Source organism: Episyrphus balteatus, chromosome 4, assembly GCF_945859705.1.
Source record: "Episyrphus balteatus chromosome 4, idEpiBalt1.1, whole genome shotgun sequence".
Classification (NCBI taxonomy): Eukaryota; Metazoa; Arthropoda; class Insecta; order Diptera; family Syrphidae; genus Episyrphus; species Episyrphus balteatus.
Window position 1 is genome coordinate 6,754,145 of NC_079137.1, and position 14,368 is coordinate 6,768,512.

The 14,368-nt window shown below is 29.8% G+C and overlaps 1 protein-coding gene across 3 annotated transcripts in view; it reads right to left on the reverse strand.

Annotated features, from left to right (window-relative positions):
• The window catches only part of LOC129920243 (protein obstructor-E), a 108,947-nt gene that overhangs the window by 12,685 nt on the left and 81,894 nt on the right, over window positions 1-14,368 (reverse strand). For all 3 annotated transcript variants that reach the window (XM_056001505.1, XM_056001506.1, XM_056001504.1), the window contains 2 exons: window positions 6,806-6,992; window positions 6,545-6,663 (listed from right to left, as the gene is read on the reverse strand). In XM_056001505.1, coding sequence (XP_055857480.1) covers window positions 6,545-6,663; window positions 6,806-6,992 — 306 coding nt within the window. The remainder of the gene's footprint in view (window positions 1-6,544; window positions 6,664-6,805; window positions 6,993-14,368) is intronic.

A 14,368-nucleotide genomic window follows, 5' to 3' on the forward strand; every position in this document is an offset into this window, starting at 1 on the left:
AGAACTGTGCAATAAATCGAAAAAATTTTTATGGAAGGTATAAACAAAGAGAAACAAATGAAAATAAATTGCACGACTGGGGTTGCACGAACTTGCTCTTAGAGTTCAAATTTAGAAAGTATTTTAGAGCTTAAATTTTTAATACTTTTTATATGGAAATTTGGGAAATATAGGTATAAATGTAGGTGTAGGTATAAGAACAAAAAAAAAAAAAAAAACATAAAATTGGTTTTAATAAAAAATTAAAACAAAATCTGAAATGCAGTTTTATTTCATATATTAATGTGCATTTTTAGAAAAAAAATTTTCAAAATCGTTAGAGCCGTTTTAAAAAAAAAAACTAATTTTTTATAAATAATTCTTTGGAAAAAAAGTTTTAAAATAAAATTGGTATGCCATTTTGTATAAATCACTAGTCAACATTTAAAAACAAAATTTCAAAGAAATTCAATGTCCCGTTTTCGAAAAAATTTCAAAATCCAAAAATTATTTTTTTCAAAATTTTATTTTTGGCTTATATTAAATTTATATAAATGCTTCTTCACAAAAAGTTTCGTTGAAATCAAATTAGTGGTTTCGGAGTAAATCGGATTAAAAAAAAAAAAAAAGGTTCTATAGCAGGTACCGTTAATAATGATTTTCAAAATAAATTTTTTTTGTTCAAAGATAGACCTTGTCTTAAAACTTATATTTGATTTTTTTTTAACAAAATCGTTGTATCCGTTTTCGATAAATTTCAATTTTACTAAAATCGTTATATGACAAGTACCGTTTTTTTTTGGTCCAAAAAAATTAATTCCAAAAACCCCTCTGGAGAGGGGTTTGTACGAATGCATAACTTAGGGTTGCCAGATATATTTGGACGAAACTAGTAATCGAGATGCAAAATCCCGGACTTTCCCCGACAAATAAGGACAAAAAAAGAGTACAAAACTAGGACAAAAAAAATGCATAATTTTATAAAAAAAATAACCGAATAATCCTTTTTAACTAAAAATCACATTTTTAACCCTTGTTCCCGTAGCATTTTTTTCTTATTTTTTCACAAAAAAAAAAAAAAAAAAAAAAAAAACTCTGAGACAAAGTTTGGCCTTCTCGGTATAGTATTATAATAAACATTTGAGCTATAATACTACAAAAGTTGCAATGCAATTCCAGTCAAAAAAATTTTTAAAATTCCATTGAAAACCAATTGCACAAAATTTTAAACGATTTAGTTAAATGCAAATAAAATTTTTAGTAAGTTACTAAGTAAAGAAATGGTCTTTTTGACTTAGCAACTTACTTAAAGCCATAACTGCAATAACCTAAAAAGTGAAAAAGTGAGAAATTTACAAAAGTAAAAAATTTTTATTTCTTTTTAGCGCTATTTGTTTTAGGAAAAAACTAACAAAATTGTTTTTTTTTTTTTACCAAAAAATAAGCTTTCTGCATCATTATTTTTAATTTTGTGGTTGGAAAAACTGTCACAAAATGAGTTTGAAAATTTTCACTTTATGACTTTTTGCAAAAAGTAGCCGTTGTAGTTATACCTCAAGTGGCTTTAGATTTTCCTTAATCGTTTAAAATTTTGCCATATTCTATATTTTTTGAGTTTTGATTATATTGGAACAGAATACAAAACAGAATTGAGCAGATAATAAACCAAAATAAAAACGCCTCGCTTTTAATGAACTCGATTCGTTTTTTGAATAATAAGGGCCATTTTTTCAATAGTCAGATAAACCTCAGAGCTTATTCCTAGGAATAAAAGTTTTTTTTTTTATATTGACATTTATTCTTATGATAGTCTAACTGACGATTGAAAAATTAGGGCTAAATGAATTAAGAGTAGCACACATGTAGTGAGATACTTAAAGGCTAGAAAAGAGTACAATCCCGGACAATTGATAGAAACTATCCCGGACGTCCCCCACACAGCCAAAAAAGAGTACATGTCCGGGAAAACCCGGACGCCTGGCAACCCTAGCATAACTTGATATATATTGTACCTATATCGCAAGTAAAAACGACCTTGGAGAATTTATATTCAACAACAATTATATTCAATTTATATTCTCAATGAACAAAATTAAAATTTTTGAATATCTGTCATGTAGGGGGAAGTGGTCACCCTTCGTACACGATCACCCTTCGTACAGTGAGCATAAAACAAAAACTAAACGGTATTCAAACACGTGCTTACTAGTGTGCATAGACATAGTAGGCGCCGAGCTACTAGATAAATTTTGAATCCTAAGTGCAACGGATTCGGTCGCCACAAGACTTTTTGTGTTTATTAGTGCTCTGAGTAATTTTTTTATGTACATTTGATGTCATGTTGTGTTTAAGTTAAGTATGTTTTTGGCTAAATAAACAGTAATGAAGAATTGTTGATTGAAGTGTTAAATTTGTGTTTTAATTATAAATATTGCAAAATCTCAGTACATTTTTTCAAAAATCGATTTTTCTGCATTATGTACAGCTTGGGGAGCATTCGTACAGTCAAATATGAGGCACATTCGTACGCATACGTATGCCCGCCAGTAAATTTTCTTCAGCAGATAATAATCAAAACACGGAGTTACAGTTTTATTGAAACGAAATTTAAACCTCTATAATAAGTATTTCGCATTCTATAGTGAATTAAGGTTGGTATTCTTATATATGTAAATAATAATTTCTTTCAGAATCATCGAATCGCGAAAAATTAAGTGTTTTATTTGTTTTTGTTTTTTTCTGAGTCAAGTTCAATTAATTGATAAATTAATAAGTAATTAAATGTTTTAAAACTCATATTTGACATTTGACAAATCAAAAGTTAGTCAAATTAACGTTTTAAATATCCTGTACGAAGGTACCCCACGGGTGGGGAGGATTCGTACAAAAATCTAATCCCAGTAAAATGGCTATAACTATTTAAGCCTTTGATTTAGAAGTGTCAAATTTTTTTCTAAAGTGTAATAATATACATGTTACAAATAAAGTCCATTTTCTTGAAACTGGAGTGAGTAAATAAATAACTAAAAAAAAATAAGTAAAAACTGTACGAAGGGTGACCACTTCCCCCTACCTACAAAGAAGAAACCCTGAGAACCCAGTTCAAAAGGCGATCGCATACGACGACGTTCCAAAGAAATCGAGAAGAAGATGCAGGCCTAAGAACTTATGGAGAAGACAAAAAATGCAACGACAATTGATTCAATTGGCCTTAGACATGAAACCATTCAAAACAGGGAGGCCTGCCCACGATGTGACGTTTCCTGTTTCCTGAGGTTTCCGTAGTACAACGCAGTTAAGTGGGGAAGCTGTGATCCCATTCGAGATCATGAGTGTAGATAATGGAGAAGAAGAAGAATTTTCCTAAAAAAATTGAATCTTTCAAAAAAAAAAAAACTCAAATAATACAAAATTCAAAAACTATTCGAATCCTTAACCCGAAAAAATATTTATAACGTTTATGAGATATAATAACTTCAAAATGCGTTTTTATCTCAAAAACTTTATAAGTATTCTTTAATAAATGGCGTTGAAGTTCATGAAGCAACATTTTTAAACGCACAGACCTTCATGAAACCAAAATACTTTTAACAGTTAAAAATGGGTTGGGTACGATTGACTGCATTTTAAAATCTCGTTCTTAAAATCTCGCATCTTAAAATCTCGCATCTTAAAATCTCGCATTATAAAATCCCTTATATCGAAATCTCGCAATTACAAAATCTCGCAAACTATAAAATCTAGAAATTTATAATCTCGCATTGAAATAAAATATTTATTAATTCGCGCGCGCCACCTTCCCTGTTCATTTAATCTGTTGCTTACACATTTTACTGCCAAAAAAGTAATTTAAATTAAGCTCAAATCTAATTCTTATTTAATGCCAAATTTTGATATAGCAAGAATTTAATGTACTAGTGAGATTTTTTTTCCTAAAAAGCGAGATTTTACTTTGCAGGATTTTGAAAATGCGAGAATTTGTTATGTGAGATGTATAAAATGCGAAATTTTTTATTTGCGTGGTTTTTTTTTCAAAAATGCGAGATTTTGTTATAAGAAATTTTAGATTGCGATCAATCGTACCGCTCCCGTCAAAAATAATGCAATGATTGAATGCATTTGAGAGAGCTGAAGACAGCAAGACTTTTGATTACAATAAATAATCCAGGCCAGTTTTAAAATTGCTATTTGGATGTCAAATTAAAAATACTTCTCAATTTATTCCGAAACAATAAATTTGTTGAATTTCAGTTTAGCTGTAAAAAAAAAGAAAAAAAAAAACAAATAAATAAAACAATTACCTATTGATTCTTATAAATCTTTCACCATCTCAATTCTCACCAAAATACAAAGAGAACCAAAAAAATCTAATTAAATATTCAGATCACAAAAATCAAATTGATTTTAAATGAAATCAACAAACAAAATGTCGTCGTAATTCTTTTTATCAGAATGTTTTTATTTTTTTTTTTTTAGGTATTGTTAATGCTTTTAAAATAAAGACATTCCAGGGGGAACACATTTTGTGAATAATGTAAATTATTTTGGTATTTTAAGGAGAAGGTACATATCTATAAATTAAATGCTTAATGGTTTTATGTCTGTTGAAAGGAGGAGATATTTTATTTTAAAGCAAAGCAAACTACTTGCAAAAGGATGTGGATTTAAATTCTATAGAATTTTGAGAAATATATTAGAAATTGCATTCTATTTAATTTTAGAGTTAAAATTACATTAAGGAAAATTGTAATGAAAGATGAGTTGTTGACAATTCATGTACCACTTTCTTCTAAAACATTTAAATAGCATTTAACGTAACTGCCTTAAGTAAAAGTAGTTCCATTGTAACGGATTTATTTTCTGAATCCTTAATATATTTTTCTTAGAATTCAATAAAAGATTTAAATTGTATAAAGTGTTGGTATATTTATTTATTTATGAAAAAAAACATGTTTTTACTGGAAATGCTTTCATAGAAATGATAGCCTTTTTTAAAACTACTACATAGATTTTTGAGTTTACCGGTTCGGTTTACAAAGTTCAGGAAAAAAAATCAGGTGTTCGAATATTTGCATATAATATTTGCTTCAGGAAAACAATTTTGACAAAAACGAGAAATTTGGAAAAAATTTCTGCACAGTTTGTGAGGTCCACAGAACACTTATTGCAAAAAACTAATTTGCTAATGAAAGATTGACATTTAATCTAAAATATGGTCTAGCCACATTTTTATTTTTTAAATTTTGTTCATATCTTTTTTTAATTATTTCAGTAACAGTTTTTGCAAAATCGTTCAAAACAAATTTTTTCTTGCATAGTTTATGAGAAACTGAAGTGAAAAAACACATATGATTATATATGTCAATTTAAAGGTAATGAATAAAATTAGAATATGGTCGGAGAGGATTTTTAATTTTTGGCCTATTTTTGAATATAATCATTTCATGAAAAACATCAAAATTGCTCATTTTCTAATGCATTTTTAAGTGTGTAGTTATATGAAAAAAGCAATATAATTTTCCCCAAATGACAAAATACCTTCTTTAATTGATCCAACAAAAAAAAATTACTCAAAAAGCTACTTATTGTTGCAAAATAACACAATTAATAAAACTCTATTTTGTTTCATCAAAAAGTCGTTACTTTCTGTTAACGGCTGATTAGGACTAATAAGGACTTGCTCTGCTCACAAGTTCTATAAAAGAGCAACTGAAGTGCATTGGGAAATAAAACTGATACCTATATGGAAAAATTAAGTTGACAAGCTATGTTTTGTAACTTAGTTTTTGTAAATTTTCCACCTAAAAGATAAATATTAAAATTTCTCATGTAAAAGACTGATATTAGCAAAATTCAAATGTTTTTGCGCAAAAAATACTCTTTTCAGCAAAAAAAAAAAAAAAAAAACTAGTTTCTGCAGTGAAACTGCTTTAAATTTCAAATTGTTCATCTCTTCAATAAACGAAAAAAAAAAAAAAAAAAATCACCCAAACCTATTCCAAGTAATTTATGATTGTCCTACTACTCCGTCCTCCTCTTTTTTATACACAACACATTAACACCCTTTAATTTACTTTCTCAAACTTCTTCTATTTAAAACATTATCTCTGTTTCTATTTTTTTTTTTTTTTTTTATATATATAGTAACTTTCTCTTTTTCTATCTCTCTCTCTAGACTCGCCTATATGCCAGCTATGCAAAGCCATTTGATTTAAAACTTTTTGAAAAGACACTCAATTTTAACCAACATAATTTCAGGACATTTTAATGACAGGGGTCTGTTTAACCCTAATCAAGTTGTCCCAGTTTTATTTTATATATATTCCAAACAAATTTAATTAAAAAACTATTACGGTTAATGGGTTCAAATAGAGAGAGATAGATAGAAGGAGAAAAAAGAAGAAGAGGACTTCAATATTTGTATAAAAGTTATATGCTAAAGCAAGTAGTGTAGAGAGTTACCTACTTTTCTACACACACAACCCTTTGATGTAAAAATGTATAAATGTTAAAAGGATAGAGTAAAAAAAAAAAAGGATATATAGGGTAAATTATGTGTACTTACGGAGTTCTGGCCTCTTTGAACAGTCAAGATTATAGGGCAAATCACACTTCTCCTCATCTGAATCGTAATCGTTGAAAACCATACCATCTGGGCATAATCTCGCTTCATGTTTACCATCACTAGACGACGACCACGATGAACAATCATCACACAAAAAAATAAAAAAAAAAAAAATAGAATAAAAGAAAAAGGAAGAAAAAAAAAAAACAGTTAAAAAAGTTTTGTTCGTCAAACAAAAATAAACCCTCATGTCATGCTTACGTGCACGCATAATATCTATCGCATTGCTCGGAATCTGGGAAGAAACCATTTTTCTGTGGGCATTTATCATTTGCTGGGGCTGCGTCCTCAACCTCCTCGGGAGCCTTAATCGGATCAGGGCCCGCTCGGGATGGAAAGACTCGTTGCCGTACTGGATGTTGGGCATATTTTTGTGCCACTGTCATTCCTGTGTGTGACGAGATGAAGAAAAGAAATAACAAATATTTAATAATTATCTTAGAAAAGTTTTAGGAAAAAATGGGGATGAGTTGTCCGGGGTTGAGTTGTCCTGGTGTGAGTTGGAAGAGGGTAAAGAGTGCGGACGGCAAAGTGGCACACTCAGAATTGTAGCTTAGTCGAGTCTAGAGTCGTCCTCAACGACATTCAGTTGCTGTGACATAGGCAAATAAAAGGATATACATAAAACACCATCGGAAGAAAAACTTTGTAGGCATATTATAGAAATGAAGAAAATGGTGTGTTGGGGTTATATGGTAGACGAATTTTTCAAAAAAAAAAAATAAAGGAAACAGATTTCATTCCAGGATATCCTTGTGAATGACAAATGCCTTTTAGGCTTGCTTATCGTAAATCACCATAATATTCACGCTACACTCACAGAAGAAGACGACACACACAACACAAACACATCACATAGAGAGATTAAGCTACTTAAAAAGTATCACATCCACTGTGTGTTACGTTCATTATCATCTCTCATCCGCATTTGGCATTTACGGCATTAGGGCATTTTTATTATATAGGATGGAGAGAGACAATTCCATCGTTCGTTCGAGAGAGTAGGTATACGAAAAGACAATGTGGAATTGTCATTGTTGACAATATTTATGTCGTTTGTCTGTTTTGCATATCTGGTTTCTTGAGAGATTTTGCAAGTTTAACACTTGATGTAATATTCAAAGAGGGAATTTTTGACACATATCCCCAAGTATACTCATGGTTGGTACCTTTTGTGTTGTGTATTGCGGTGTTGTATTATTATTATTTGGTTAGTGTCAAAATGTTCTGGGGAGTGGGTAGAAACAGAAACTTAATTAACGGAACAGTGCTCATCATACATAGCAGCGCACTGTGCGTCGTTTTTGATTTAAGAGTGGGATCGAATTTTGTTGGATTTAAGGTTAAAGATTAATGAATGCTCCCATTTGGGAGAGTATTGTTTCTTATAATGTCACTCGTGTGTCAAAGTAAAGCAGCTTATTTGAGGATGCTTTAGTCCCACTTGGCGTATAAACATGATAATAATTAGTATGTTGGATTATAATACCAGTTGTGGATGGATTTGTTTTGCCATAGTGGAGATACAAAGCTTGAAATAGTGTGTTATCTCATGAAAAAGTCGTTTGAGTTCGGCTTGGTTCTTTTTATTTGCGCCGCATTGGGAATTATGGTTCCAGGTAAGATTAGAAAGCTTTTACAGAAAACACCATACATCTCACGGTTAGTGATGGGAACTATCGAATAAAAACTATCAAACTATCGATAGTTGTAAAATATTCATTAATTCGATAGTTTAAAATCATTCATTCATTTAGTTACTATTTTCATTCGAATAGTTTTTTCATTCGATAGTTTAGTTACTATTTTCATTCGAATAGTTTTTTCATTCGATAGTTTAGTTACTATTTTCATTCGAATAGTTTTTTCATTCGATAGTTTAGTTACTATTTTCATTCGAATAGTTTTTTCATTCGATGGTTTAGTTACTATTTTCATTCGAATAGTTTTTTCATTCGATAGTTTAGTTACTATTTTCATTCCAATAGTTTTTTCATTCGATAGTTTAGTAAGTATTTTCATTCCAATAGTTTTTTTTATACGATAGTTTTGTAGTTTGTTTTTGAAGTTACCTTGACTTAGATGAAACGGGAAAACCTCGATTTTTTTAGCTTTCTTCTTATTCAATACTCCGCTAAAATAAGACTCAACACATAACGGTCAAAATTTACAAATTAAAAAAAAAAATTTTTTTCTCGAAATTGTAGCTTTGCAAAACAAAATTTTTGGATTAAAAATTAGATTTTTTAGTTCCTCTCAGTCATTTTCTGTTTCAATTTGATGTTTAAAAAATGCACATTTTTGGATTTTGCAAGCTTTTTTAAAAAGTGTTGGAGCTGCAAAATTGAAGTTTGCATCAATAATTTAGTTAAAAAGCTACAATTACTGGCAAAAAAAAAACTTAAAAAGTTATTTTTTAAAAATGTCTCCTCTAGCCTAATTAAACCGGAAATGCTATTTTGAAACTTTAAGTTCAAATAAAAAATTACTGGTTAGAACTACAAAATTAATTTTTGCGCAACAAATTAGCATTTAAGTTGGAAATAGAGGGAGTCGACTGTAATTTTCCTATTTTCGTTCGCCAAATTCAGTCTTATTTTAGCGGAATTTTAAATAACAAAAATACTGATTAGGCTACAATTGTGTAGTTGAAAAAGCTAGAAACTTGGAGGCCATCCAAACCTATTGTTTTTAATCATTTCAGAATTTGTCCGCTAATTTCAGACTTATTTAAGCGGAAAATTCAATAACTCAAAAACCATGCATTTTGCATTAAATTAGCTAAAGTTAATAAGATTATTTTTTTTTATTCTATCACAAAGTGCCCGCCAAAGTAAGACGTAATAATTTTTGTGATGAAGGTACCCCCGATTTTCGTCTAATTTTACGTTCTACTGTTTTTTTTTTTACTAGTAGAAAACCTAAAATCTAACACATTGAATAGACTTTCAAGAATTACCAACACGAGGTTAATTCACTGAAAGAAAAAAACGCAACGTAAAATGTAGTATGTTCAACGTTGATTTAATGTTGAAAAAAAACTAACATGAAACATCTTTAAATTAAAATTGAAACAACGTAAGAAAATTTTTTGTTTTTGTCGGACTTCAGCTTTTGTTGCATTTTATCACCCTTATTTTCAACCAGTGAGATAGCACAGTGGTAAAGCATTCGTCTACACTGAGGGAAAAGCCACCATAAAACAATGTAAAATCAATGAAAACCACATTGATTCAACTATTATTCGGAATGATTTTGCGTTGAAGATGAACATTTTAAAATCAACGTGGAAAAAGGTTAATTTTTGATGGTTTTGTATCTTAAAGTCACATAAAACAAAGTAGTTCATCTTTGAAACAACGACGCACAGTGGGGCAGAATAGGTCGATTTGTGATATTAATAATTACTTCTACTAATAAAAAGACATTTTTTGTCACTTTTTTTGGTTTTGTAACTAAAGTTAACAGACTTCTTGAATTTTATGAACTTTTTTCCATTAAAATTTTTATTTTTCTCCAGGAAATTAAGTAAGTGGACAAAATATTAATACATTTGAAAAAACCTATAATTTTGAATTATGTTTTTTTTTGTATAAAAAGTGAACTTTATTTTAAGAAATAGTTCTTCAGTTTAACCTAAGAAAAAAATTGTTCGGGAAGGGGACTGTATCACCCCTCGTTCCGGTGGGAGGGGCAATTTTCTGAAAATTTGACCTTAAATTAAAAAAAAAAAAATACATAAAATCAAGAAAAAGACAGAATACTGTGCAATAGCTTTTTTGAAAGCTTATTTTGCATTCTTTCAAATGCTTTTTGATTAAAGTAGTTTTCGCGAATATTTTTTTGTGAAATATAATTTTAAAGTCAAAACTTTGAAAAAAATTGTCAAATTTGATGTTCCAGCTATTTTTTTTTTTTCAAATTTGCTTTGCAAGGTGGGACTTTTTTTAAAAAACCTTATAGCCGCATCAATTTTAATTGGAAAAAAATTAATAATAAATTAAATTAAGAAATATTTTAATAAAAAAAAGTAAAAAACAAAAGCACTAACTTTATATAACAAATCACCCTGTTTCACGAAACTTCTTATAATAAAATAAAAAAAAAAACAACTTTTAAAAAGAAAAAAAACATTGTTTATAAGTAATCAGTGCATGATTGTCAAAAAAGAATGATTTTGTAATTTATTTTAATAAAAACATAACAGCACTTTCTTTAAAAAAAAAACCGTTTTTTGAAGTTCAAAACTTCATTAAGAATATTTTAGGCAAATATTTAGCAAAAGTGTTTATATGGGCTTACAGAGAAATTGCTTATCATGCTTTCTCTATTTTTAGACTTGCTAAATATTTGCCTAAACAGAAGATTTTGAGAAAAAACTTTAAAATGCGTTTCAAAAAATTCATTATTTTCTCATTCAATTTTTAAATATAAGAAATTTTTTTAAATTTTTTTTTGCAGAAGAATAGTAATTTACATACTTTTATCTAGGCGAGAAATTTGTATTTTATTTTTTCTCAAATAATATTGAGTTTAAACAAAAAAACAAAAGAACCCCTTTTTTATTACTTATACTGAATTTTTGCTCTAAAACTCTCAACTTCAACCGCATGAATAAACATAAATCAAAGATTTGAACAAAACAAATATGCTCATTTTATCAATTTTACTCTTAAGTTTAGAACTCGTGATCTTTTTTTCGCATAGCTTTAGTTTGAAAAATAACCTTTATATCACCACACTATATGGGTCTGCCCCACTGTGCGACGTTTCAACTTTAATTTATTTTTTCCCTCAATGTAGGTTCGATCCCCAGTGGCTGTCAATTTTTTTTTTTTTTTTTTATAAATTGATGCTTTTTTCAAATTTGAAACAACTTTGAATAAAGATTAACGGCAAACCACTTTAAACAAACGCTGTTCTACTTTGATGTTAAAATTTTCGTCTTCAACGCAAAATCATTCCGAAAAATAGTTGAATCAACGTGGTTTTCGTTGATATAAAATTGTTTTTTCCCTCAGTGTAGGTACCTAAAATCAGATGAAACGCGAAAACCTCGGTTTTTTAGCTTATCAGTTTTCTTGTTATGAGCCATTCTAAAGTAACGGAGAGGACATATTGACGCTTCTTTCCAGTATATCTCGTTGAAAAAACCTTTTTTTTTTTTTTAAACTTGGTGGCTGTCAAACGCTATTGAATAAAACGTAGCCAAATTATTCCCAGATAAAGACGGTAACGGAAAGGACGCATACCCGTCTTCTCCGTTACCGTCTTTGTCTGTAAAAAATTTAGCTACATTTAATTAGTTTTTCGTTAAACTTCTAGAACACCAACTGTAACGTTATGGCCGTTATTCAATATTCCGCTCAAATAGGACTCAACACATAACGGTCAAAATTTACAAAAAAGTTGCATTTTAAATTTTGTTTTCTTTTCTCGAAATTGTAGAAAATTTGGAAATCAAAATATGTTGCTTAAAAATTAATTTTGTAGTTCCTTTCAGTTATTTTCCATTTCAATTTGATGTTTAAAAAGTGCACTTTTTTGGATTTTGAAAGGCTGTTTTTGGGCTAACATTTTTAAACAAAACCTTGAATATTTTTAAAAGTGTTGGAGCTAAGAAATTGGAGTTTGTATCACAAATTTAGTTTTCAAAAGTAAAAAACCTTTAAACGTCATTTCTGCAGTGCAATTCTGAAACTTTAAGTTGAAATAAAAAATGATCGGCTGGAGCTACGAAATTAATTTTTGCGCTACAAATCAGCATTTAACTAGCTAAAATTTTGGGCATCAAAAAAATAATAATTTTCGTATTTTCGTCCGCTTATTTTAGAAGAACTTTGAATAACAAAAAAAACTGTTGAGGCTATAAAAACCAAGTTTTTGGAATTGAAAAGGATTTTAAAAGCTACAAATTTGGAGGTCATCCAAATTTAAAATCTAAAACTTTCAATAGTCTTTCAAGACTTACGTATACACGAGGTAAATCCGTTTCTCTCTATGGACGAACGTGTTTATTTTTGAAAAAAAAACTTTACTTTACTTCTTAATTTCGAAGAAAATGCGAAACAACGTACTCAATTCCAATCATTTTATGAGTCGACTTTTCATGTGCAAAAGTCTTCATATCCTTCTCAACTATGTATCTAAATAAGAGTAGATTCTTGCAAGGCTTTATCCTCTTTTCATTTATTAAGACATTAAAACTCATCACATTTCAAATTTTCCAACAAGAACCCTCTTCTAGTTCTCTAGAAAACTATATTTTTTTTAACTTATTTTTCATCTTCAACTCCCTGTATCTTCTTTTTTACTTTCACTTTGTCTCTATCTTTCTATTTTAAAGTACATTTAACGACCTTACTCCCAAGAAATACTTTGGATAAAATTGATATTTAACTGCAAATTACTTCCATACCACTACCACTTGCTTATCCTTAATCAAATTTAATAAACTTTACAGTTTTATACAGAGATATAACCCATTTCCTAACTATACTATAACACATCTAAACGGCATCATATATGTATGCTCTTTGTTTCACTACCAAAAAAAAAAAAAAAAAACAAAAAAAAAAAAGTCTAATTTGTTTTCCATGATACATCTAGTCTAGAAAGGATTACATGAGTCGAGTGTGTGATGTAGTAAGTTCAAGGAGTACTTCCTTTAAAATGCACAGTTTTCCTAGTTTCCCAGAGATATTCTATATCCTCAAAAAAAAGTTCTGTGTGTGTAAAAGGGCAAAACATAAAATTTACACCCCCACCAAACATACACCTCATTTAACGAGACTTAGATTGCGGGTGACTCTACAAAGAGGGTGTTTTTCTCTATTTAAGTGTCATAATTAATTCCACACATACCTCTGGCTGCCTGTGTTATATTTTCTCGCTTTTCCTTCTTGGGTTATTAATTTTAACACAGTTAGCCTTCTCTCTTGAGGTCTTAATTTAGACTATCAGACTATTACACTCTGCCTGCCTTGCTGTAATGTCTAAAAAGGATCAACGCGACAGCAGCTTTTACAATCCGTCAGAGTGAAATACCTCGCAAAATTTCGTTGATTGTTGAGCTTTGTTACAAGTTACACATATAACGGTAGTTGGTTGGTTGGTGTGTAACGTAACAGCCCGAGGGACTAATTATTTTAAGTGACATCAAAGTGAAAACTTATATTTTTCACACACATGCTAACTATTTCAAGCCCTCCCCTCCTTTCCCAAACTCTGCCTTGTCACGACCCCCCCTCAAAAAAAAAAAAAAAATAATGATTAACAATGGCGCACAAGTTTTTTTCGTCGTGTTTTGATGGTTTAAAAAAAAAAATATTGAAAAATTGAAAATATTCATTAAAATGTAAAAAAATTTAAAATAAAAAATGCTGAGCTCTGTGAAAGCTGGGTGGCGCTGCAGGGGTAACGGGTGATGGTGATGGGTGAAAGATGCCAAAGAAATACCTACCTACCGACGCACAAAAAAATAACACAGCAGCACATATCAACACCTTGATTGGACACTGTTGGCCTAATGGAGTGCGGTGGAATACCACAAGGCTGACATTTTGTTTTCCACTTTTTCAACTGATATTTATTTATAAAATAAATATACGCAAATATTGCAATGGAACGTTGTCGACTCAACGTTGAAGCCACACATTCATATAAATATGTCCACTCATACAGTCACTACCTGTTTGTCCTTGTCACAGGACCAGTAGAAAGGACGATTCAAAGGGCAAATCGTATACAGGAATGAGGCAAAAG